Source organism: Melanostigma gelatinosum (assembly GCF_949748355.1).
Source record: "Melanostigma gelatinosum genome assembly, chromosome: 17".
Classification (NCBI taxonomy): Eukaryota; Metazoa; Chordata; class Actinopteri; order Perciformes; family Zoarcidae; genus Melanostigma; species Melanostigma gelatinosum.
Genome location: NC_136650.1, coordinates 9,717,456 through 9,742,807, shown reverse-complemented (window position 1 = coordinate 9,742,807; position 25,352 = coordinate 9,717,456). Strand labels below are relative to the sequence as shown.

The window sequence follows — 25,352 nt, the reverse complement described above, 5'->3', positions numbered from 1 at the left end:
CCGTGCCGTTTAGGAGGCTCTGAAGGAAACTGCAGCGCAGAGCTTTAGTTCCGCCTCCGCGTCCCTGCTGACCATAGCCTGTCACTGCCAGGCAGGCGGGCTCTCATCAACACGCCCCTCGACAGCAACAGCCTGTGCATTCCAATACTCACACTACCATACTATTTAGCATGCCATCAAAAATATTTAGTATGCTGAATGATGCTGGTGACAGACTTCTGATGGAAGCTAACGTTAGCTTGAGTGGGAGACTGCTGCAGTATAGTCATTGCCTGAGTCCAGAGTCCACGAAGTTCGAGTTGACTGATTCAGTCATATAGCAGCATCAGACTCTCGTCTCCAACTATATATCAGCCTATATTTCAAACAGTTGGCTATTAACAGGTTGGTCAGTTACAGATACAACTTAACCTAACGAGATTCAATCAATCATAGTTGTCTGGATCAGCAATATCCTGCCACTGTGTTGGACAGGGAAACCTGAAGGGGTATGACAGCATTAACCTAAATTTATTAAGGTATAGCGAACGCTCAGGTTCAGACAAGGTCGCAAAATTATTAACCAGGACTCCCTGGCCGAATAAATATTGTATCTCAATGGTTAAATAAAGGATAAATTAGTACCTTTGATTTTTGTTTTTACATGCTTCATTTTAGTTGGATACTCAAAATGTAGTCTATTTGTAGTGTACTAGATATTTGAATTTACTATGTATGTGTTCGTGCAGTGACACTCAATTCCTCTGTGTACAATCAATCGAGTTTATCTTATCTATAATAAACAGAGAGAGGTAAAAGAGAAGCTGATTAAAACGATGGTGGCTGACATAACAGATTTAATATATATGGTTCAAAGCGAGACAATGTAACATTTGAAAGAAGTAATTACACATTTTTTTCTCTTACAAATGAAGTTTCATTTATAAGTAATAAAATTGGTCAATTCAATACACTTTAACAGCCTTACTTGGTGTGGTATGACCAGTGGCTTCTGGTGGCTATTTTTGCCAAACTTAACTGTGTAACTGACATCAAGTCAAAGTCAGCTTACTACGATTCTTCCCTACTTGAGCTACTGTTACACAACTCACATAAGTATAAATACCTTAAAAAATTGTACTCCAGCACCGAGAACAAACATACGTACATTCATTAAAATATGCTCAGCCAATATAGCACGTTGGAAATTGACGTGGCTATGAGGACTGATTTATAAGATGGTGTAACCTTTATTGATCCCACATAGGAAAAGTGTTGCAGCAGCAGAAACCCATCGGGTATAGAATACTTAAAACTACAACTGGAAAAACACTATCCTTATCCTACACCAATAGTGTAGAGAATGTGAGAATGATCGTAGAAAGCTCATCTGTCCTCCTTCAGAATCAGTGTTAGCTGAGTTTATCCCACATTATTTTAGCTGCTTCTTTTCTTTCCTGTACCTCTCCCCATAGGGAAACCATATTGACAAAGAAAGAAAGGATATGGGGGGGGGGGGGGGGGCCGCAAAACAGAAGGCAAATTAGAGAGAGGCAGATTATGTTGCACAGCGTAGTTGTATAAGGGGGTGGAGTACGAGGTAAGGGCAGATTGATGAGGTCAGCGTCAATAAGAATGGAAGAGATCTACAGCATACACTTTTAGCCTGAGCTTGCAGAACATCCAGGTCTGCTTGCACAGATTTAGCTGCGGATACATATCCGACACTGCCATAGTCTAATCCTGTTCTTATTAAGTCTAAATATATTTCACAGATGCAAAATCAGCTCCACGCTCCAATTCTGCAAGATACCTCATGACCTCACACATGCTGTAGGGTAGAGTATTTGTACCCGCATTTGCTTCTAACTCTGACTGCTATCTGCAGACCCAACATATCTTACTTTTGTTGTACATATTTTTTTAAATTGCAAATTCTGTTTCCTCAACTTGTGATTATTTTATTAAGTTCAATAAACTTAAGTTCAATTATGTTGTCTTAAATAGTCATTGGTAGGCTACCTTGTATGTTTGATTTACTGTATGTGCTTCATTTTAGCTGTATACTCGTAATGTACATATACTAGATATTTAAACATCTGTTCTTGTGCTTCTGCTGTTGTGACACTCAATTGTCCTGTGTACAATCAATACGGTGTCTTACCTTATCTACAAACATAAAAAGAAGACAAGAGCACGACAATATTTGTGACACGAGATGCTTTCAATCCTTATATGCAAATCTGAATGAGGCCCATGCCTGCATGATCTCAGCCACAGGAATAATGAACTTGATACAATGCTCCAAATAATACCTGCAAGCATCATGCACTCTAGTCAAATGCATCAAAGAGGATGACTCCATTAGAAAAGGAAGAAATGATGCAAGTACAGAACTATCTTCATTAAAGTGTAACTGTTCAATTGCCCGGTTTCTTTGATCCTGAGAAATAATTGTAATCAGTTGAAAATGCTTCACTTGGTACCATGCTCACATCGAAGGAAGAAAGGCTTTGAGGAAAATTAACAATTTTACACCCAACATTTCTGACATCATAGTGAGTAACATCTGTGTTCAATATTTGCTCTTTAAAAGTATTTGTTTCAGATATTGTAGCAGCATGTAGGCTTTGGGTTCTGCTAAAAAACATGAAATGTGACGTGTAACTTGTGAGCACGGATTGCTTTCAGAGTGAAGTTATTGTTATGAGCTGTCTTCTTTACCAGCATGTGGACAGGAACATGAAATATAATTTAATGTGGTGGTGCCTCAACTGTGAATAATGTTGGCCCGTTTAAACTTTACTAGATATATTTCAGAAGCAAACTAACAAGCTGTCAGATAAATTACAATAGTTGCTTCTGAAAAAAAAAAGTAAATGGAATCACAAGGTTTATACACTCTGGTAAAGTAACTACAATGTATTTATTATTCATTATTTCATTTCAGTGAGAAATTAAGTACAGTGTTTCACTTCAGTGTTGCCACCTCAAATAAGAACTGGGATGTAGCTCAAACAGCCCACGAGACTGTTGGATTATTGGGTCAGGAATAATAATATGCAGTGTACGGAGGGACGAAATACAGAGATGAACGTAACAACACTCTAGAAATACACTGATTTAACTCCAACACTGACAAACACTTCTACTCAAACATGTTAGAGTATATGATAATAAAAATAAAAGCACGATACATAAGAATACTTAATATTCATAATAGTATAAGACAAAGTGATCTGTTAATTTTCATAACAAACCTCAATTATAAAAATATAACTAGTTACATTCAGGTATATCAGCATTAGCACTACAGTAGAACCAGTTGAATGGTTCTCCTTAAAGGAAAGACTTCTTTATGTGTCATTTTAAGTAGAGCTGAAGACAAAACCCATTTGAAGTTTTATTGCTTATTATATTGTACATTTTTTTAATTCAAAAAAATAAATTTATATGATTATTTAAGGACTTTACTTTTCAGTAAAATGTCTAATTTCTCATGAGTTCCTCTAATTTGTTTAAAAAACTTGCGATGTGTATAATACATTGTTTTGGGGGGCAAATTCATTTGAAGCACTTGGGACAGGAAACAAAGTTCTTCACACCACTTTCTCACTGCTGCAATTGTATTCTTGGTGACACAAGAAACAATATCAGATACGTCTATTTCAATTCAAAGAGGCAGTTGATTTACACAAATATATGAGAAGGTGATGAGTCCTAAAACATGAAACGTAAACCCCAACAACGCATTTAATCTTTCCAAAAATACTGAGTTGCGTGTGGACTTTTTTCCCCTTCAAACTCAAACCCTAGCAACTGTTTTACAGCAACAATAAAACTGACAAACATTACATCTGAGAGCTAAAGAAAAACTGTTTTACGGAGATGACAAAAATGAAGTTCTTAAAAAAAATCAAGCACAATAGAAGATGGACATGTTAGTCAGAAAACAGGAGAGCTGCAGAATATTTATCTGACCGACAAAATGTCAAAAATGTGATTTCTTTGACAAGATTGTATTTCAACTTTTTTTGGTGAGACCGGGGTGGTTCATCAAGCCTGGTTACTAACGTCAAAGCCTGCATCCTGTTCGATGAACGAGTCTTCTGAATCGTCCGCGAGCTCGATGGGCGTCTCTGTGTTGTGCTCCACCTCTTCTACCTCCTCTGCTTCATGTTCCACCCCAACAGAAGATGAATCACTCTCTGCTTTTGAATGCTTGGGGACTGCGCTTTCGAGCTTTGTTTCACTTCTGGCTTTCTTTCTAATGACTGAACCTTTAGGACGGCCCCTTTTCCCTGTTGGGCCGGCATCATTTTTAGGAGCGTTTGGGGGACGGCCCCTTTTTCTCAGGGATACAACATTGGGTGAGGATGAAGATGCAGGCAAACTCTTGCGCAAGTGAGCACCTCTCTTGGACTCTGACTTGAAAGGCCGACCGCGGCTTCTGCGAGGGGCCGGTTGAGAATCCTCTGGTGGATCAACACGCGGGTATTTCCTCGGCCTTCCCAGTGGCTTCCATACTTTGGGCTTTTTCAGCTCCTCGGGTGATGGCAGAGGGTCCTTCCTTGGCCTTCCCCTTTTGGCTGGTTCTTTTCTTGGTCGACCACGCTTCCCCCGTGTGGGCAGGCTTCTCTTCGGCCGGCCCACCTTACCGTGCACCTTATATTCTTCTTCTTCCTCCTCCTCCTCCTCCTCCTCTTCTTCTTCCTTCTCCTCCTCCTCCTCTTCCTCTTCTTCCTCCTCACTGCTCACCTCTGTCTCTAGCCTGGGTTTCTTATTGAGAGAGCCTCTTTGTTTCCGACGCGTTACAGAACTGCCTTCATTCTCTCCACTTGTTAAACTTTCTGACTTGCGCTTCGTGGATCCTTTAGGACGACCCCTTCTCGCTTTTGGTGTATCAGAGGCACCGTTCGGTAAGTCTTTAGCTTCAGCATTCTCAGAGGTGCTTTTGTTGAGAGATTTTCTTGGCCGGCCTCTTTTCTTCGGAGAATGGTCTGCCGTAGGACTGTCTTCATTCCTGACCTGTTTGTTGGACTCTGTTGAATTACCAGCATGGTCATCTCCTGATCCTTCCTGCACTGTGTGTTTCATGAGTTTTGGACGCCCTCTTCCCCTCTTGGACTGTTGGGACCCACCGTTGGAAATGCCTGAATACTCCTTTGTTAGGTTGATATCTCGAATTAAAACTCTCAACTTCTTTGAACCTTGTGGCATACCCCTTGCTCTTTTAATTGGACTGTTATTGGACATGTCTACACTGGGCTCTCTCTCATTGCTCGCCGCATCTCCTTGTTCTGTCTCAGCCACCTTTAGTTCTTCTTCCATACTGTTGCCGTCAGCCTGGACCGCTTCGGTTAGGTTTGCACCTGTAAATTGAACATTGAAAAGCACAATTATTGTTTAGTAATAATCACTTCCTGCGTAAATCAAACTATTTAATATTGTTTATATTACATGATGCATGTGTGATACAGAAGAACTTCAGTATTGCAGAATATATAATCAATTGAACATGGCCATTTTTCAAGCAAAAATGCAAAACGTGACGTTTCCAGGTTCTAAAACGGGAGCATTTGCTTCTTTTCTTGACCTTACTTGGGCTGTTACTCTTACTGAAAGAGACATTTGATGATGGCACGTTGTGCTCTAGGATATTGTAATGGCTATTTTTCAGTTTTATAGACCAAAGGATGAGTACAATAATAAAGAACATAAATGAATCAGCTGAGTGAAAAGAAAAAATTATTTAGTTTGAGCGCTGATTTTGAATAACAATCAGAAACGTCTATGATATTACAAGATAGATATTGTTATAATCGGAGATATTTTATAAAGGTGCAAGATCCGATATTGGGAGCATATAGATTTCCTCTAAACGGCTCTCAACATGTTGAGGTTAGATCCGATCGCTCACAGCTAACAACGGCGAACGTTCTGACAGTGTTTACGTGAGGGGATTAACATGTGGGCGGGCATTACACCCCTGTGACGATGATGTCGGTCAAGGCGGCATTATCAGCTGTAACTGACGTGAGCTAACCAGTGGGGCACACTCACATGCACAAACAAATGCAAACATTAAATTGAATGTCTACATTTGAGATATGATGCAGTTTGCTATTTTTGAACTGTGACACCTGGATAAAATGTAATATAGACCCTTTTTAACAATGTAAAAAGACGAGCCCTAAAACCCCGAAAGGAGTGAGCATTTTTGCACTTCCAGTTCCTGTGTAGTTTGTTTGCACAGCCTTTCTATATTAAAATACACTTGCCACTTTTAGAAAATACTTGTTTTAATGTACTGTTATCGGTTTACCATATTTTATTGCAAATTATAATTATGTCTTGATTATTGCACTGTTTATTGTTTTGCATCAGTCACCAAGAAAAAACTCCTTGTATTTGTAACGTACTTGGCAATAAACGGTTCTGATTATGATTATTGCCGAACATTAGCTTTTTACTTCTTAACACTGCTTTTATGTTTCAGATATCATAAAAGTGGTGTTAAAACAAAATGTGTAAGTTGTATCATAAATGTTTGTTTGACCCAGGACTTATTTTCTGCAATAACCAAACCTCCGAAGGAAAAATCCCATTGGCCTTTTGTTGAAGGTTTAATTAAGTGCTAAGCCAAAACACGTCATCCCTGCAGCACTCTAAACTATGGGATGAAATTGGACGTTACTAGTTCACGTATGCACAAGTCATATTTTTAAATACGAAGAGTTAAGATGTTTGTGAAATAAATAATGCATTGTTAAATCGATACACAATATCACCGGGATGTACAAGGGTTAAACGAGATTTTTTATTTAATCTTGACTTTAAAAACGTCCCCCATTTTACCCTAAAATAACATTATTACTCTTCTACTAACAAAGTCCAATCAACATAAACAATTTAACGTTACTCTACAGAATACGACAGAATACACATGCGTATTTTTAATTATTTGGAAAGCAATAAATACACGTTTAATTAGATATAACGTTACGATTTAAAGGATGGGTTTAGCACGGCTTTGTCTATTTCCTGGAGTATAATCTAGCAAAGGCGGGAAGGCGTACCGATAATAAACGCTATTAATAACAGGAACGTGATAATAATGTTGTGTTCCTAGGCTGCATGTTTACAGATTGCAAAATCTGCACATTATTTGCAAAAATGTAAATAGGCCCAAACATTGTAAACTGTAGCTGAAGCGTAATGCATTTGGTGAAATTTAGGGTTGTAGATATTCGCTATGACGATGAACCAGATTGTTTTCCAGGTAATAGTCAGCTTCAGAATTGACGGCGATGGAAAGAGTAGCTAGCGGCATGAAACAGATCAAATTATGCAATAAACATAGTGCATACATCACCTCAAATAAATGCTCTGTAAGAGTTTATCTTAATTCTTCATAAACTACCGATTCGTCAGACAGCAGATGAAGTGAAAGTACCAACTACGCGCTTATTGTTGATGTGACGGTGGTTTGAATTTGCGACCACTTCCGGTCGTCCGTGCCGTTTAGGAGGCTCTGAAGGAAACTGCAGCGCAGAGCTTTAGTTCCGCCTCCGCGTCCCTGCTGACCATAGCCTGTCACTGCCAGGCAGGCGGGCTCTCATCAACACGCCCCTCGACAGCAACAGCCTGTGCATTCCAATACTCACACTACCATACTATTTAGCATGCCATCAAAAATATTTAGTATGCTGAATGATGCTGGTGACAGACTTCTGATGGAAGCTAACGTTAGCTTGAGTGGGAGACTGCTGCAGTATAGTCATTGCCTGAGTCCAGAGTCCACCAAGTTCGAGTTGACTGATTCAGTCATATAGCAGCATCAGACTCTCGTCTCCAACTATATATCAGCCTATATTTCAAACAGTTGGCTATTAACAGGTTGGTCAGTTACAGATACAACTTAACCTAACGAGATTCAATCAATCATAGTTGTCTGGATCAGCAATATCCTGCCACTGTGTTGGACAGGGAAACCTGAAGGGGTATGACAGCATTAACCTAAATTTATTAAGGTATAGCGAACGCTCAGGTTCAGACAAGGTCGCAAAATTATTAACCAGGACTCCCTGGCCGAATAAATATTGTATCTCAATGGTTAAATAAAGGATAAATTAGTACCTTTGATTTTTGTTTTTACATGCTTCATTTTAGTTGGATACTCAAAATGTAGTCTATTTGTAGTGTACTAGATATTTGAATTTACTATGTATGTGTTCGTGCAGTGACACTCAATTCCTCTGTGTACAATCAATCGAGTTTATCTTATCTATAATAAACAGAGAGAGGTAAAAGAGAAGCTGATTAAAACGATGGTGGCTGACATAACAGATTTAATATATATGGTTCAAAGCGAGACAATGTAACATTTGAAAGAAGTAATTACACATTTTTTTCTCTTACAAATGAAGTTTCATTTATAAGTAATAAAATTGGTCAATTCAATACACTTTAACAGCCTTACTTGGTGTGGTATGACCAGTGGCTTCTGGTGGCTATTTTTGCCAAACTTAACTGTGTAACTGACATCAAGTCAAAGTCAGCTTACTACGATTCTTCCCTACTTGAGCTACTGTTACACAACTCACATAAGTATAAATACCTTAAAAAATTGTACTCCAGCACCGAGAACAAACATACGTACATTCATTAAAATATGCTCAGCCAATATAGCACGTTGGAAATTGACGTGGCTATGAGGACTGATTTATAAGATGGTGTAACCTTTATTGATCCCACATAGGAAAAGTGTTGCAGCAGCAGAAACCCATCGGGTATAGAATACTTAAAACTACAACTGGAAAAACACTATCCTTATCCTACACCAATAGTGTAGAGAATGTGAGAATGATCGTAGAAAGCTCATCTGTCCTCCTTCAGAATCAGTGTTAGCTGAGTTTATCCCACATTATTTTAGCTGCTTCTTTTCTTTCCTGTACCTCTCCCCATAGGGAAACCATATTGACAAAGAAAGAAAGGATATGGGGGGGGGGGGGGGGCCGCAAAACAGAAGGCAAATTAGAGAGAGGCAGATTATGTTGCACAGCGTAGTTGTATAAGGGGGTGGAGTACGAGGTAAGGGCAGATTGATGAGGTCAGCGTCAATAAGAATGGAAGAGATCTACAGCATACACTTTTAGCCTGAGCTTGCAGAACATCCAGGTCTGCTTGCACAGATTTAGCTGCGGATACATATCCGACACTGCCATAGTCTAATCCTGTTCTTATTAAGTCTAAATATATTTCACAGATGCAAAATCAGCTCCACGCTCCAATTCTGCAAGATACCTCATGACCTCACACATGCTGTAGGGTAGAGTATTTGTACCCGCATTTGCTTCTAACTCTGACTGCTATCTGCAGACCCAACATATCTTACTTTTGTTGTACATATTTTTTTAAATTGCAAATTCTGTTTCCTCAACTTGTGATTATTTTATTAAGTTCAATAAACTTAAGTTCAATTATGTTGTCTTAAATAGTCATTGGTAGGCTACCTTGTATGTTTGATTTACTGTATGTGCTTCATTTTAGCTGTATACTCGTAATGTACATATACTAGATATTTAAACATCTGTTCTTGTGCTTCTGCTGTTGTGACACTCAATTGTCCTGTGTACAATCAATACGGTGTCTTACCTTATCTACAAACATAAAAAGAAGACAAGAGCACGACAATATTTGTGACACGAGATGCTTTCAATCCTTATATGCAAATCTGAATGAGGCCCATGCCTGCATGATCTCAGCCACAGGAATAATGAACTTGATACAATGCTCCAAATAATACCTGCAAGCATCATGCACTCTAGTCAAATGCATCAAAGAGGATGACTCCATTAGAAAAGGAAGAAATGATGCAAGTACAGAACTATCTTCATTAAAGTGTAACTGTTCAATTGCCCGGTTTCTTTGATCCTGAGAAATAATTGTAATCAGTTGAAAATGCTTCACTTGGTACCATGCTCACATCGAAGGAAGAAAGGCTTTGAGGAAAATTAACAATTTTACACCCAACATTTCTGACATCATAGTGAGTAACATCTGTGTTCAATATTTGCTCTTTAAAAGTATTTGTTTCAGATATTGTAGCAGCATGTAGGCTTTGGGTTCTGCTAAAAAACATGAAATGTGACGTGTAACTTGTGAGCACGGATTGCTTTCAGAGTGAAGTTATTGTTATGAGCTGTCTTCTTTACCAGCATGTGGACAGGAACATGAAATATAATTTAATGTGGTGGTGCCTCAACTGTGAATAATGTTGGCCCGTTTAAACTTTACTAGATATATTTCAGAAGCAAACTAACAAGCTGTCAGATAAATTACAATAGTTGCTTCTGAAAAAAAAAAGTAAATGGAATCACAAGGTTTATACACTCTGGTAAAGTAACTACAATGTATTTATTATTCATTATTTCATTTCAGTGAGAAATTAAGTACAGTGTTTCACTTCAGTGTTGCCACCTCAAATAAGAACTGGGATGTAGCTCAAACAGCCCACGAGACTGTTGGATTATTGGGTCAGGAATAATAATATGCAGTGTACGGAGGGACGAAATACAGAGATGAACGTAACAACACTCTAGAAATACACTGATTTAACTCCAACACTGACAAACACTTCTACTCAAACATGTTAGAGTATATGATAATAAAAATAAAAGCACGATACATAAGAATACTTAATATTCATAATAGTATAAGACAAAGTGATCTGTTAATTTTCATAACAAACCTCAATTATAAAAATATAACTAGTTACATTCAGGTATATCAGCATTAGCACTACAGTAGAACCAGTTGAATGGTTCTCCTTAAAGGAAAGACTTCTTTATGTGTCATTTTAAGTAGAGCTGAAGACAAAACCCATTTGAAGTTTTATTGCTTATTATATTGTACATTTTTTTAATTCAAAAAAATAAATTTATATGATTATTTAAGGACTTTACTTTTCAGTAAAATGTCTAATTTCTCATGAGTTCCTCTAATTTGTTTAAAAAACTTGCGATGTGTATAATACATTGTTTTGGGGGGCAAATTCATTTGAAGCACTTGGGACAGGAAACAAAGTTCTTCACACCACTTTCTCACTGCTGCAATTGTATTCTTGGTGACACAAGAAACAATATCAGATACGTCTATTTCAATTCAAAGAGGCAGTTGATTTACACAAATATATGAGAAGGTGATGAGTCCTAAAACATGAAACGTAAACCCCAACAACGCATTTAATCTTTCCAAAAATACTGAGTTGCGTGTGGACTTTTTTCCTCTTCAAACTCAAACCCTAGCAACTGTTTTACAGCAACAATAAAACTGACAAACATTACATCTGAGAGCTAAAGAAAAACTGTTTTACGGAGATGACAAAAATGAAGTTCTTAAAAAAAATCAAGCACAATAGAAGATGGAAATGTTAGTCAGAAAACAGGAGAGCTGCAGAATATTTATCTGACCGACAAAATGTCAAAAATGTGATTTCTTTGACAAGATTGTATTTCAACTTTTTTTGGTGAGACCGGGGTTGTTCATCAAGCCTGGTTACTAACGTCAAAGCCTGCATCCTGTTCGATGAACGAGTCTTCTGAATCGTCCGCGAGCTCGATGGGCGTCTCTGTGTTGTGCTCCACCTCTTCTACCTCCTCTGCTTCATGTTCCACCCCAACAGAAGATGAATCACTCTCTGCTTTTGAATGCTTGGGGACTGCGCTTTCGAGCTTTGTTTCACTTCTGGCTTTCTTTCTAATGACTGAACCTTTAGGACGGCCCCTTTTCCCTGTTGGGCCGGCATCATTTTTAGGAGCGTTTGGGGGACGGCCCCTTTTTCTCAGGGATACAACATTGGGTGAGGATGAAGATGCAGGCAAACTCTTGCGCAAGTGAGCACCTCTCTTGGACTCTGACTTGAAAGGCCGACCGCGGCTTCTGCGAGGGGCCGGTTGAGAATCCTCTGGTGGATCAACACGCGGGTATTTCCTCGGCCTTCCCAGTGGCTTCCATACTTTGGGCTTTTTCAGCTCCTCGGGTGATGGCAGAGGGTCCTTCCTTGGCCTTCCCCTTTTGGCTGGTTCTTTTCTTGGTCGACCACGCTTCCCCCGTGTGGGCAGGCTTCTCTTCGGCCGGCCCACCTTACCGTGCACCTTATATTCTTCTTCCTCCTCCTCCTCCTCCTCCTCTTCTTCTTCCTTCTCCTCCTCCTCCTCTTCCTCTTCTTCCTCCTCACTGCTCACCTCTGTCTCTAGCCTGGGTTTCTTATTGAGAGAGCCTCTTTGTTTCCGACGCGTTACAGAACTGCCTTCATTCTCTCCACTTGTTAAACTTTCTGACTTGCGCTTCGTGGATCCTTTAGGACGACCCCTTCTCGCTTTTGGTGTATCAGAGGCACCGTTCGGTAAGTCTTTAGCTTCAGCATTCTCAGAGGTGCTTTTGTTGAGAGATTTTCTTGGCCGGCCTCTTTTCTTCGGAGAATGGTCTGCCGTAGGACTGTCTTCATTCCTGACCTGTTTGTTGGACTCTGTTGAATTACCAGCATGGTCATCTCCTGATCCTTCCTGCACTGTGTGTTTCATGAGTTTTGGACGCCCTCTTCCCCTCTTGGACTGTTGGGACCCACCGTTGGAAATGCCTGAATACTCCTTTGTTAGGTTGATATCTCGAATTAAAACTCTCAACTTCTTTGAACCTTGTGGCCTACCCCTTGCTCTTTTAATTGGACTGTTATTGGACATGTCTACACTGGGCTCTCTCTCATTGCTCGCCGCATCTCCTTGTTCTGTCTCAGCCACCTTTAGTTCTTCTTCCATACTGTTGCCGTCAGCCTGGACCGCTTCGGTTAGGTTTGCACCTGTAAATTGAACATTGAAAAGCACAATTATTGTTTAGTAATAATCACTTCCTGCGTAAATCAAACTATTTAATATTGTTTATATTACATGATGCATGTGTGATACAGAAGAACTTCAGTATTGCAGAATATATAATCAATTGAACATGGCCATTTTTCAAGCAAAAATGCAAAACGTGACGTTTCCAGGTTCTAAAACGGGAGCATTTGCTTCTTTTCTTGACCTTACTTGGGCTGTTACTCTTACTGAAAGAGACATTTGATGATGGCACGTTGTGCTCTAGGATATTGTAATGGCTATTTTTCAGTTTTATAGACCAAAGGATGAGTACAATAATAAAGAACATAAATGAATCAGCTGAGTGAAAAGAAAAAATTATTTAGTTTGAGCGCTGATTTTGAATAACAATCAGAAACGTCTATGATATTACAAGATAGATATTGTTATAATCGGAGATATTTTATAAAGGTGCAAGATCCGATATTGGGAGCATATAGATTTCCTCTAAACGGCTCTCAACATGTTGAGGTTAGATCCGATCGCTCACAGCTAACAACGGCGAACGTTCTGACAGTGTTTACGTGAGGGGATTAACATGTGGGCGGGCATTACACCCCTGTGACGATGATGTCGGTCAAGGCGGCATTATCAGCTGTAACTGACGTGAGCTAACCAGTGGGGCACACTCACATGCACAAACAAATGCAAACATTAAATTGAATGTCTACATTTGAGATATGATGCAGTTTGCTATTTTTGAACTGTGACACCTGGATAAAATGTAATATAGACCCTTTTTAACAATGTAAAAAGACGAGCCCTAAAACCCCGAAAGGAGTGAGCATTTTTGCACTTCCAGTTCCTGTGTAGTTTGTTTGCACAGCCTTTCTATATTAAAATACACTTGCCACTTTTAGAAAATACTTGTTTTAATGTACTGTTATCGGTTTACCATATTTTATTGCAAATTATAATTATGTCTTGATTATTGCACTGTTTATTGTTTTGCATCAGTCACCAAGAAAAAACTCCTTGTATTTGTAACGTACTTGGCAATAAACGGTTCTGATTATGATTATTGCCGAACATTAGCTTTTTACTTCTTAACACTGCTTTTATGTTTCAGATATCATAAAAGTGGTGTTAAAACAAAATGTGTAAGTTGTATCATAAATGTTTGTTTGACCCAGGACTTATTTTCTGCAATAACCAAACCTCCGAAGGAAAAATCCCATTGGCCTTTTGTTGAAGGTTTAATTAAGTGCTAAGCCAAAACACGTCATCCCTGCAGCACTCTAAACTATGGGATGAAATTGGACGTTACTAGTTCACGTATGCACAAGTCATATTTTTAAATACGAAGAGTTAAGATGTTTGTGAAATAAATAATGCATTGTTAAATCGATACACAATATCACCGGGATGTACAAGGGTTAAACGAGATTTTTTATTTAATCTTGACTTTAAAAACGTCCCCCATTTTACCCTAAAATAACATTATTACTCTTCTACTAACAAAGTCCAATCAACATAAACAATTTAACGTTACTCTACAGAATACGACAGAATACACATGCGTATTTTTAATTATTTGGAAAGCAATAAATACACGTTTAATTAGATATAACGTTACGATTTAAAGGATGGGTTTAGCACGGCTTTGTCTATTTCCTGGAGTATAATCTAGCAAAGGCGGGAAGGCGTACCGATAATAAACGCTATTAATAACAGGAACGTGATAATAATGTTGTGTTCCTAGGCTGCATGTTTACAGATTGCAAAATCTGCACATTATTTGCAAAAATGTAAATAGGCCCAAACATTGTAAACTGTAGCTGAAGCGTAATGCATTTGGTGAAATTTAGGGTTGTAGATATTCGCTATGACGATGAACCAGATTGTTTTCCAGGTAATAGTCAGCTTCAGAATTGACGGCGATGGAAAGAGTAGCTAGCGGCATGAAACAGATCAAATTATGCAATAAACATAGTGCATACATCACCTCAAATAAATGCTCTGTAAGAGTTTATCTTAATTCTTCATAAACTACCGATTCGTCAGACAGCAGATGAAGTGAAAGTACCAACTACGCGCTTATTGTTGATGTGACGGTGGTTTGAATTTGCGACCACTTCCGGTCGTCCGTGCCGTTTAGGAGGCTCTGAAGGAAACTGCAGCGCAGAGCTTTAGTTCCGCCTCCGCGTCCCTGCTGACCATAGCCTGTCACTGCCAGGCAGGCGGGCTCTCATCAACACGCCCCTCGACAGCAACAGCCTGTGCATTCCAATACTCACACTACCATACTATTTAGCATGCCATCAAAAATATTTAGTATGCTGAATGATGCTGGTGACAGACTTCTGATGGAAGCTAACGTTAGCTTGAGTGGGAGACTGCTGCAGTATAGTCATTGCCTGAGTCCAGAGTCCACCAAGTTCGAGTTGACTGATTCAGTCATATAGCAGCATCAGACTCTCGTCTCCAACTATATATCAGCCTATATTTCAAACAGTTGGCTATTAACAGGTTGGTCAGTTACAGATACAACTTAACCTAACGAGATTCAATCAATCATAGTTGTCTGGATCAGCAATATCCTGCCACTGTGTTGGACAGGGAAACCTGAAGGGGTATGACAGCATTAACCTAAATTTATTAAGGTATAGCGAACGCTCAGGTTCAGACAAGGTCGCAAAATTATTAACCAGGACTCCCTGGCCGAATAAATATTGTATCTCAATGGTTAAATAAAGGATAAATTAGTACCTTTGATTTTTGTTTTTACATGCTTCATTTTAGTTGGATACTCAAAATGTAGTCTATTTGTAGTGTACTAGATATTTGAATTTACTATGTATGTGTTCGTGCAGTGACACTCAATTCCTCTGTGTACAATCAATCGAGTTTATCTTATCTATAATAAACAGAGAGAGGTAAAAGAGAAGCTGATTAAAACGATGGTGGCTGACATAACAGATTTAATATATATGGTTCAAAGCGAGACAATGTAACATTTGAAAGAAGTAATTACACATTTTTTTCTCTTACAAATGAAGTTTCATTTATAAGTAATAAAATTGGTCAATTCAATACACTTTAACAGCCTTACTTGGTGTGGTATGACCAGTGGCTTCTGGTGGCTATTTTTGCCAAACTTAACTGTGTAACTGACATCAAGTCAAAGTCAGCTTACTACGATTCTTCCCTACTTGAGCTACTGTTACACAACTCACATAAGTATAAATACCTTAAAAAATTGTACTCCAGCACCGAGAACAAACATACGTACATTCATTAAAATATGCTCAGCCAATATAGCACGTTGGAAATTGACGTGGCTATGAGGACTGATTTATAAGATGGTGTAACCTTTATTGATCCCACATAGGAAAAGTGTTGCAGCAGCAGAAACCCATCGGGTATAGAATACTTAAAACTACAACTGGAAAAACACTATCCTTATCCTACACCAATAGTGTAGAGAATGTGAGAATGATCGTAGAAAGCTCATCTGTCCTCCTTCAGAATCAGTGTTAGCTGAGTTTATCCCACATTATTTTAGCTGCTTCTTTTCTTTCCTGTACCTCTCCCCATAGGGAAACCATATTGACAAAGAAAGAAAGGATATGGGGGGGGGGGCCGCAAAACAGAAGGCAAATTAGAGAGAGGCAGATTATGTTGCACAGCGTAGTTGTATAAGGGGGTGGAGTACGAGGTAAGGGCAGATTGATGAGGTCAGCGTCAATAAGAATGGAAGAGATCTACAGCATACACTTTTAGCCTGAGCTTGCAGAACATCCAGGTCTGCTTGCACAGATTTAGCTGCGGATACATATCCGACACTGCCATAGTCTAATCCTGTTCTTATTAAGTCTAAATATATTTCACAGATGCAAAATCAGCTCCACGCTCCAATTATGCAAGATACCTCATGACCTCACACATGCTGTAGGGTAGAGTATTTGTACCCGCATTTGCTTCTAACTCTGACTGCTATCTGCAGACCCAACATATCTTACTTTTGTTGTACATATTTTTTTAAATTGCAAATTCTGTTTCCTCAACTTGTGATTATTTTATTAAGTTCAATAAACTTAAGTTCAATTATGTTGTCTTAAATAGTCATTGGTAGGCTACCTTGTATGTTTGATTTACTGTATGTGCTTCATTTTAGCTGTATACTCGTAATGTACATATACTAGATATTTAAACATCTGTTCTTGTGCTTCTGCTGTTGTGACACTCAATTGTCCTGTGTACAATCAATACGGTGTCTTACCTTATCTACAAACATAAAAAGAAGACAAGAGCACGACAATATTTGTGACACGAGATGCTTTCAATCCTTATATGCAAATCTGAATGAGGCCCATGCCTGCATGATCTCAGCCACAGGAATAATGAACTTGATACAATGCTCCAAATAATACCTGCAAGCATCATGCACTCTAGTCAAATGCATCAAAGAGGATGACTCCATTAGAAAAGGAAGAAATGATGCAAGTACAGAACTATCTTCATTAAAGTGTAACTGTTCAATTGCCCGGTTTTTTTGATCCTGAGAAATAATTGTAATCAGTTGAAAATGCTTCACTTGGTACCATGCTCACATCGAAGGAAGAAAGGCTTTGAGGAAAATTAACAATTTTACACCCAACATTTCTGACATCATAGTGAGTAACATCTGTGTTCAATATTTGCTCTTTAAAAGTATTTGTTTCAGATATTGTAGCAGCATGTAGGCTTTGGGTTCTGCTAAAAAACATGAAATGTGACGTGTAACTTGTGAGCACGGATTGCTTTCAGAGTGAAGTTATTGTTATGAGCTGTCTTCTTTACCAGCATGTGGACAGGAACATGAAATATAATTTAATGTGGTGGTGCCTCAACTGTGAATAATGTTGGCCCGTTTAAACTTTACTAGATATATTTCAGAAGCAAACTAACAAGCTGTCAGATAAATTACAATAGTTGCTTCTGAAAAAAAAAAGTAAATGGAATCACAAGGTTTATACACTCTGGTAAAGTAACTACAATGTATTTATTATTCATTATTTCATTTCAGTGAGAAATTAAGTACAGTGTTTCACTTCAGTGTTGCCACCTCAAATAAGAACTGGGATGTAGCTCAAACAGCCCACGAGACTGTTGGATTATTGGGTCAGGAATAATAATATGCAGTGTACGGAGGGACGAAATACAGAGATGAACGTAACAACACTCTAGAAATACACTGATTTAACTCCAACACTGACAAACACTTCTACTCAAACATGTTAGAGTATATGATAATAAAAATAAAAGCACGATACATAAGAATACTTAATATTCATAATAGTATAAGACAAAGTGATCTGTTAATTTTCATAACAAACCTCAATTATAAAAATATAACTAGTTACATTCAGGTATATCAGCATTAGCACTACAGTAGAACCAGTTGAATGGTTCTCCTTAAAGGAAAGACTTCTTTATGTGTCATTTTAAGTAGAGCTGAAGACAAAACCCATTTGAAGTTTTATTGCTTATTATATTGTACATTTTTTTAATTCAAAAAAATAAATTTATATGATTATTTAAGGACTTTACTTTTCAGTAAAATGTCTAATTTCTCATGAGTTCCTCTAATTTGTTTAAAAAACTTGCGATGTGTATAATACATTGTTTTGGGGGGCAAATTCATTTGAAGCACTTGGGACAGGAAACAAAGTTCTTCACACCACTTTCTCACTGCTGCAATTGTATTCTTGGTGACACAAGAAACAATATCAGATACGTCTATTTCAATTCAAAGAGGCAGTTGATTTACACAAATATATGAGAAGGTGATGAGTCCTAAAACATGAAACGTAAACCCCAACAACGCATTTAATCTTTCCAAAAATACTGAGTTGCGTGTGGACTTTTTTCCCCTTCAAATTCAAACCCTAGCAACTGTTTTACAGCAACAATAAAACTGACAAACATTACATCTGAGAGCTAAAGAAAAACTGTTTTACGGAGATGACAAAAATGAAGTTCTTAAAAAAAATCAAGCACAATAGAAGATGGACATGTTAGTCAGAAAACAGGAGAGCTGCAGAATATTTATCTGACCGACAAAATGTCAAAAATGTGATTTCTTTGACAAGATTGTATTTAAACTTTTTTTGGTGAGACCGGGGTGGTTCATCAAGCCTGGTTACTAACGTCAAAGCCTGCATCCTGTTCGATGAACGAGTCTTCTGAATCGTCCGCGAGCTCGATGGGCGTCTCTGTGTTGTGCTCCACCTCTTCTACCTCCTCTGCTTCATGTTCCACCCCAACAGAAGATGAATCACTCTCTGCTTTTGAATGCTTGGGGACTGCGCTTTCGAGCTTTGTTTCACTTCTGGCTTTCTTTCTAATGACTGAACCTTTAGGACGGCCCCTTTTCCCTGTTGGGCCGGCATCATTTTTAGGAGCGTTTGGGGGACGGCCCCTTTTTCTCAGGGATACAACATTGGGTGAGGATGAAGATGCAGGCAAACTCTTGCGCAAGTGAGCACCTCTCTTGGACTCTGACTTGAAAGGCCGACCGCGGCTTCTGCGAGGGGCCGGTTGAGAATCCTCTGGTGGATCAACACGCGGGTATTTCCTCGGCCTTCCCAGTGGCTTCCATACTTTGGGCTTTTTCAGCTCCTCGGGTGATGGCAGAGGGTCCTTCCTTGGCCTTCCCCTTTTGGCTGGTTCTTTTCTTGGTCGACCACGCTTCCCCCATGTGGGCAGGCTTCTCTTCGGCCGGCCCACCTTACCGTGCACCTTATATTCTTCTTCTTCCTCCTCCTCCTCCTCCTCCTCTTCCTTCTCCTCCTCCTCCTCTTCCTCTTCTTCCTCCTCACTGCTTACCTCTGTCTCTAGCCTGGGTTTCTTATTGAGAGAGCCTCTTTGTTTCCGACGCGTTACAGAACTGCCTTCATTCTCTCCACTTGTTAAACTTTCTGACTTGCGCTTCGTGGATCCTTTAGGACGACCCCTTCTCGCTTTTGGTGTATCAGAGGCACCGTTCGGTAAGTCTTTAGCTTCAGCATTCTCAGAGGTGCTTTTGTTGAGAGATTTTCTTGGCCGGCCTCTTTTCTTCGGAGAATGGTCTGCCGTAGGACTGTCTTCATTCCTGACCTGTTTGTTGGACTCTGTTGAATTACCAGCATGGTCATCTCCTGATCCTTCCTGCACTGTGTGTTTCATGAGTTTTGGACGCCCTCTTCCCCTCTTGGACTGTTGGGACCCACCGTTGGAAATGCCTGAATACTCCTTTGTTAGGTTGATATCTCGAATTAAAACTCTCAACTTCTTTGAACCGTGTGGCATACCCCTTGCTCTTTTAATTGGACTGTTATTGGACATGTCTACACTGGGCTCTCTCTCATTGCTCGCCGCATCTCCTTGTTCTGTCTCAGCCACCTTTAGTTCTTCTTCCATACTGTTGCCGTCAGCCTGGACCGCTTCGGTTAGGTTTGCACCTGTAAATTGAACATTGAAAAGCACAATTATTGTTTAGTAATAATCACTTCCTGCGTAAATCAAACTATTTAATATTGTTTATATTACATGATGCATGTGTGATACAGAAGAACTTCAGTATTGCAGAATATATAATCAATTGAACATGGCCATTTTTCAAGCAAAAATGCAAAACGTGACGTTTCCAGGTTCTAAAACGGGAGCATTTGCTTCTTTTCTTGACCTTACTTGGGCTGTTACTCTTACTGAAAGAGACATTTGATGATGGCACGTTGTGCTCTAGGATATTGTAATGGCTATTTTTCAGTTTTATAGACCAAAGGATGAGTACAATAATAAAGAACATAAATGAATCAGCTGAGTGAAAAGAAAAAATTATTTAGTTTGAGCGCTGATTTTGAATAACAATCAGAAACGTCTATGATATTACAAGATAGATATTGTTATAATCGGAGATATTTTATAAAGGTGCAAGATCCGATATTGGGAGCATATAGATTTCCTCTAAACGTCTCTCAACATGTTGAGGTTAGATCCGATCGCTCACAGCTAACAACGGCGAACGTTCTGACAGTGTTTACGTGAGGGGATTAACATGTGGGCGGGCATTACACCCCTGTGACGATGATGTCGGTCAAGGCGGCATTATCAGCTGTAACTGACGTGAGCTAACCAGTGGGGCACACTCACATGCACAAACAAATGCAAACATTAAATTGAATGTCTACATTTGAGATATGATGCAGTTTGCTATTTTTGAACTGTGACACCTGGATAAAATGTAATATAGACCCTTTTTAACAATGTAAAAAGACGAGCCCTAAAACCCCGAAAGGAGTGAGCATTTTTGCACTTCCAGTTCCTGTGTAGTTTGTTTGCACAGCCTTTCTATATTAAAATACACTTGCCACTTTTAGAAAATACTTGTTTTAATGTACTGTTATCGGTTTACCATATTTTATTGCAAATTATAATTATGTCTTGATTATTGCACTGTTTATTGTTTTGCATCAGTCACCAAGAAAAAACTCCTTGTATTTGTAACGTACTTGGCAATAAACGGTTCTGATTATGATTATTGCCGAACATTAGCTTTTTACTTCTTAACACTGCTTTTATGTTTCAGATATCATAAAAGTGGTGTTAAAACAAAATGTGTAAGTTGTATCATAAATGTTTGTTTGACCCAGGACTTATTTTCTGCAATAACCAAACCTCCGAAGGAAAAATCCCATTGGCCTTTTGTTGAAGGTTTAATTAAGTGCTAAGCCAAAACACGTCATCCCTGCAGCACTCTAAACTATGGGATGAAATTGGACGTTACTAGTTCACGTATGCACAAGTCATATTTTTAAATACGAAGAGTTAAGATGTTTGTGAAATAAATAATGCATTGTTAAATCGATACACAATATCACCGGGATGTACAAGGGTTAAACGAGATTTTTTATTTAATCTTGACTTTAAAAACGTCCCCCATTTTACCCTAAAATAACATTATTACTCTTCTACTAACAAAGTCCAATCAACATAAACAATTTAACGTTACTCTACAGAATACGACAGAATACACATGCGTATTTTTAATTATTTGGAAAGCAATAAATACACGTTTAATTAGATATAACGTTACGATTTAAAGGATGGGTTTAGCACGGCTTTGTCTATTTCCTGGAGTATAATCTAGCAAAGGCGGGAAGGCGTACCGATAATAAACGCTATTAATAACAGGAACGTGATAATAATGTTGTGTTCCTAGGCTGCATGTTTACAGATTGCAAAATCTGCACATTATTTGCAAAAATGTAAATAGGCCCAAACATTGTAAACTGTAGCTGAAGCGTAATGCATTTGGTGAAATTTAGGGTTGTAGATATTCGCTATGACGATGAACCAGATTGTTTTCCAGGTAATAGTCAGCTTCAGAATTGACGGCGATGGAAAGAGTAGCTAGCGGCATGAAACAGATCAAATTATGCAATAAACATAGTGCATACATCACCTCAAATAAATGCTCTGTAAGAGTTTATCTTAATTCTTCATAAACTACCGATTCGTCAGACAGCAGATGAAGTGAAAGTACCAACTACGCGCTTATTGTTGATGTGACGGTGGTTTGAATTTGCGACCACTTCCGGTCGTCCGTGCCGTTTAGGAGGCTCTGAAGGAAACTGCAGCGCAGAGCTTTAGTTCCGCCTCCGCGTCCCTGCTGACCATAGCCTGTCACTGCCAGGCAGGCGGGCTCTCATCAACACGCCCCTCGACAGCAACAGCCTGTGCATTCCAATACTCACACTACCATACTATTTAGCATGCCATCAAAAATATTTAGTATGCTGAATGATGCTGGTGACAGACTTCTGATGGAAGCTAACGTTAGCTTGAGTGGGAGACTGCTGCAGTATAGTCATTGCCTGAGTCCAGAGTCCACGAAGTTCGAGTTGACTGATTCAGTCATATAGCAGCATCAGACTCTCGTCTCCAACTATATATCAGCCTATATTTCAAACAGTTGGCTATTAACAGGTTGGTCAGTTACAGATACAACTTAACCTAACGAGATTCAATCAATCATAGTTGTCTGGATCAGCAATATCCTGCCACTGTGTTGGACAGGGAAACCTGAAGGGGTATGACAGCATTAACCTAAATTTATTAAGGTATAGCGAACGCTCAGGTTCAGACAAGGTCGCAAAATTATTAACCAGGACTCCCTGGCCGAATAAATATTGTATCTCAATGGTTAAATAAAGGATAAATTAGTACCTTTGATTTTTGTTTTTACATGCTTCATTTTAGTTGGATACTCAAAATGTAGTCTATTTGTAGTGTACTAGATATTTGAATTTACTATGTATGTGTTCGTGCAGTGACACTCAATTCCTCTGTGTACAATCAATCGAGTTTATCTTATCTATAATAAACAGAGAGAGGTAAAAGAGAAGCTGATTAAAACGATGGTGGCTGACATAACAGATTTAATATATATGGTTCAAAGCGAGACAATGTAACATTTGAAAGAAGTAATTACACATTTTTTTCTCTTACAAATGAAGTTTCATTTATAAGTAATAAAATTGGTCAATTCAATACACTTTAACAGCCTTACTTGGTGTGGTATGACCAGTGGCTTCTGGTGGCTATTTTTGCCAAACTTAACTGTGTAACTGACATCAAGTCAAAGTCAGCTTACTACGATTCTTCCCTACTTGAGCTACTGTTACACAACTCACATAAGTATAAATACCTTAAAAAATTGTACTCCAGCACCGAGAACAAACATACGTACATTCATTAAAATATGCTCAGCCAATATAGCACGTTGGAAATTGACGTGGCTATGAGGACTGATTTATAAGATGGTGTAACCTTTATTGATCCCACATAGGAAAAGTGTTGCAGCAGCAGAAACCCATCGGGTATAGAATACTTAAAACTACAACTGGAAAAACACTATCCTTATCCTACACCAATAGTGTAGAGAATGTGAGAATGATCGTAGAAAGCTCATCTGTCCTCCTTCAGAATCAGTGTTAGCTGAGTTTATCCCACATTATTTTAGCTGCTTCTTTTCTTTCCTGTACCTCTCCCCATAGGGAAACCATATTGACAAAGAAAGAAAGGATATGGGGGGGGGGGGGGGGCCGCAAAACAGAAGGCAAATTAGAGAGAGGCAGATTATGTTGCACAGCGTAGTTGTATAAGGGGGTGGAGTACGAGGTAAGGGCAGATTGATGAGGTCAGCGTCAATAAGAATGGAAGAGATCTACAGCATACACTTTTAGCCTGAGCTTGCAGAACATCCAGGTCTGCTTGCACAGATTTAGCTGCGGATACATATCCGACACTGCCATAGTCTAATCCTGTTCTTATTAAGTCTAAATATATTTCACAGATGCAAAATCAGCTCCACGCTCCAATTCTGCAAGATACCTCATGACCTCACACATGCTGTAGGGTAGAGTATTTGTACCCGCATTTGCTTCTAACTCTGACTGCTATCTGCAGACCCAACATATCTTACTTTTGTTGTACATATTTTTTTAAATTGCAAATTCTGTTTCCTCAACTTGTGATTATTTTATTAAGTTCAATAAACTTAAGTTCAATTATGTTGTCTTAAATAGTCATTGGTAGGCTACCTTGTATGTTTGATTTACTGTATGTGCTTCATTTTAGCTGTATACTCGTAATGTACATATACTAGATATTTAAACATCTGTTCTTGTGCTTCTGCTGTTGTGACACTCAATTGTCCTGTGTACAATCAATACGGTGTCTTACCTTATCTACAAACATAAAAAGAAGACAAGAGCACGACAATATTTGTGACACGAGATGCTTTCAATCCTTATATGCAAATCTGAATGAGGCCCATGCCTGCATGATCTCAGCCACAGGAATAATGAACTTGATACAATGCTCCAAATAATACCTGCAAGCATCATGCACTCTAGTCAAATGCATCAAAGAGGATGACTCCATTAGAAAAGGAAGAAATGATGCAAGTACAGAACTATCTTCATTAAAGTGTAACTGTTCAATTGCCCGGTTTCTTTGATCCTGAGAAATAATTGTAATCAGTTGAAAATGCTTCACTTGGTACCATGCTCACATCGAAGGAAGAAAGGCTTTGAGGAAAATTAACAATTTTACACCCAACATTTCTGACATCATAGTGAGTAACATCTGTGTTCAATATTTGCTCTTTAAAAGTATTTGTTTCAGATATTGTAGCAGCATGTAGGCTTTGGGTTCTGCTAAAAAACATGAAATGTGACGTGTAACTTGTGAGCACGGATTGCTTTCAGAGTGAAGTTATTGTTATGAGCTGTCTTCTTTACCAGCATGTGGACAGGAACATGAAATATAATTTAATGTGGTGGTGCCTCAACTGTGAATAATGTTGGCCCGTTTAAACTTTACTAGATATATTTCAGAAGCAAACTAACAAGCTGTCAGATAAATTACAATAGTTGCTTCTGAAAAAAAAAAGGTAAATGGAATCACAAGGTTTATACACTCTGG

General features: G+C 38.8%; 2 protein-coding genes across 6 annotated transcripts; both read right to left on the bottom strand.

Annotated features, from left to right (window-relative positions):
* Nucleotides 1-2,886: 2,886 nt before the first annotated feature.
* On the bottom strand, nucleotides 2,887-7,494 carry LOC306791169 (uncharacterized protein). The gene is made up of 2 exons (XM_079287807.1): nucleotides 7,355-7,494; nucleotides 2,887-5,351 (listed from the first exon to the last, which is right to left on the bottom strand). The coding sequence occupies exon 2, from the start codon at nucleotides 5,308-5,310 to the stop codon at nucleotides 4,036-4,038; it is 1,275 nt and encodes a 424-aa protein (XP_079143933.1). The 5' UTR covers nucleotides 5,311-5,351; nucleotides 7,355-7,494; the 3' UTR covers nucleotides 2,887-4,035.
* Nucleotides 7,495-10,379: 2,885 nt separating this feature from the next.
* Nucleotides 10,380-22,466, bottom strand: LOC306791165 (uncharacterized protein). Of its 5 annotated transcripts, none has more exons than XM_079287798.1 (3): nucleotides 22,327-22,466; nucleotides 20,174-20,323; nucleotides 10,380-12,841 (listed from the first exon to the last, which is right to left on the bottom strand). In XM_079287798.1, exons 2-3 carry the CDS (start codon nucleotides 20,280-20,282, stop codon nucleotides 11,529-11,531), a joined length of 1,422 nt encoding a protein of 473 aa, XP_079143924.1. In that variant the 5' UTR covers nucleotides 20,283-20,323; nucleotides 22,327-22,466; the 3' UTR covers nucleotides 10,380-11,528. The 5 variants fall into 5 exon arrangements, with proteins under 5 accessions (XP_079143924.1, XP_079143925.1, XP_079143926.1 ...); XM_079287800.1 differs by lacking the exon at nucleotides 10,380-12,841 and adding an exon at nucleotides 17,865-19,660 and having other exon boundaries at nucleotides 19,703-20,323; XM_079287801.1 differs by lacking the exon at nucleotides 10,380-12,841 and adding an exon at nucleotides 17,865-19,655 and having other exon boundaries at nucleotides 19,710-20,323.
* Nucleotides 22,467-25,352: the final 2,886 nt, after the last annotated feature.

Coding starts and splice junctions, on each gene's coding strand:
- LOC306791165 (XM_079287798.1), bottom strand. CDS start 20,282: ATGGAAGAAGAACTAAAGGTGGCTGAGACAGAACAAGGAGATGCGGCG. Junction 12,842..20,173: donor TCCAATTAAAAGAGCAAGGG/GTATGCCACACG, acceptor TTCAATTTACAG/GTGCAAACCTAACCGAAGCG.
- LOC306791169 (XM_079287807.1), bottom strand. CDS start 5,310: ATGGAAGAAGAACTAAAGGTGGCTGAGACAGAACAAGGAGATGCGGCG.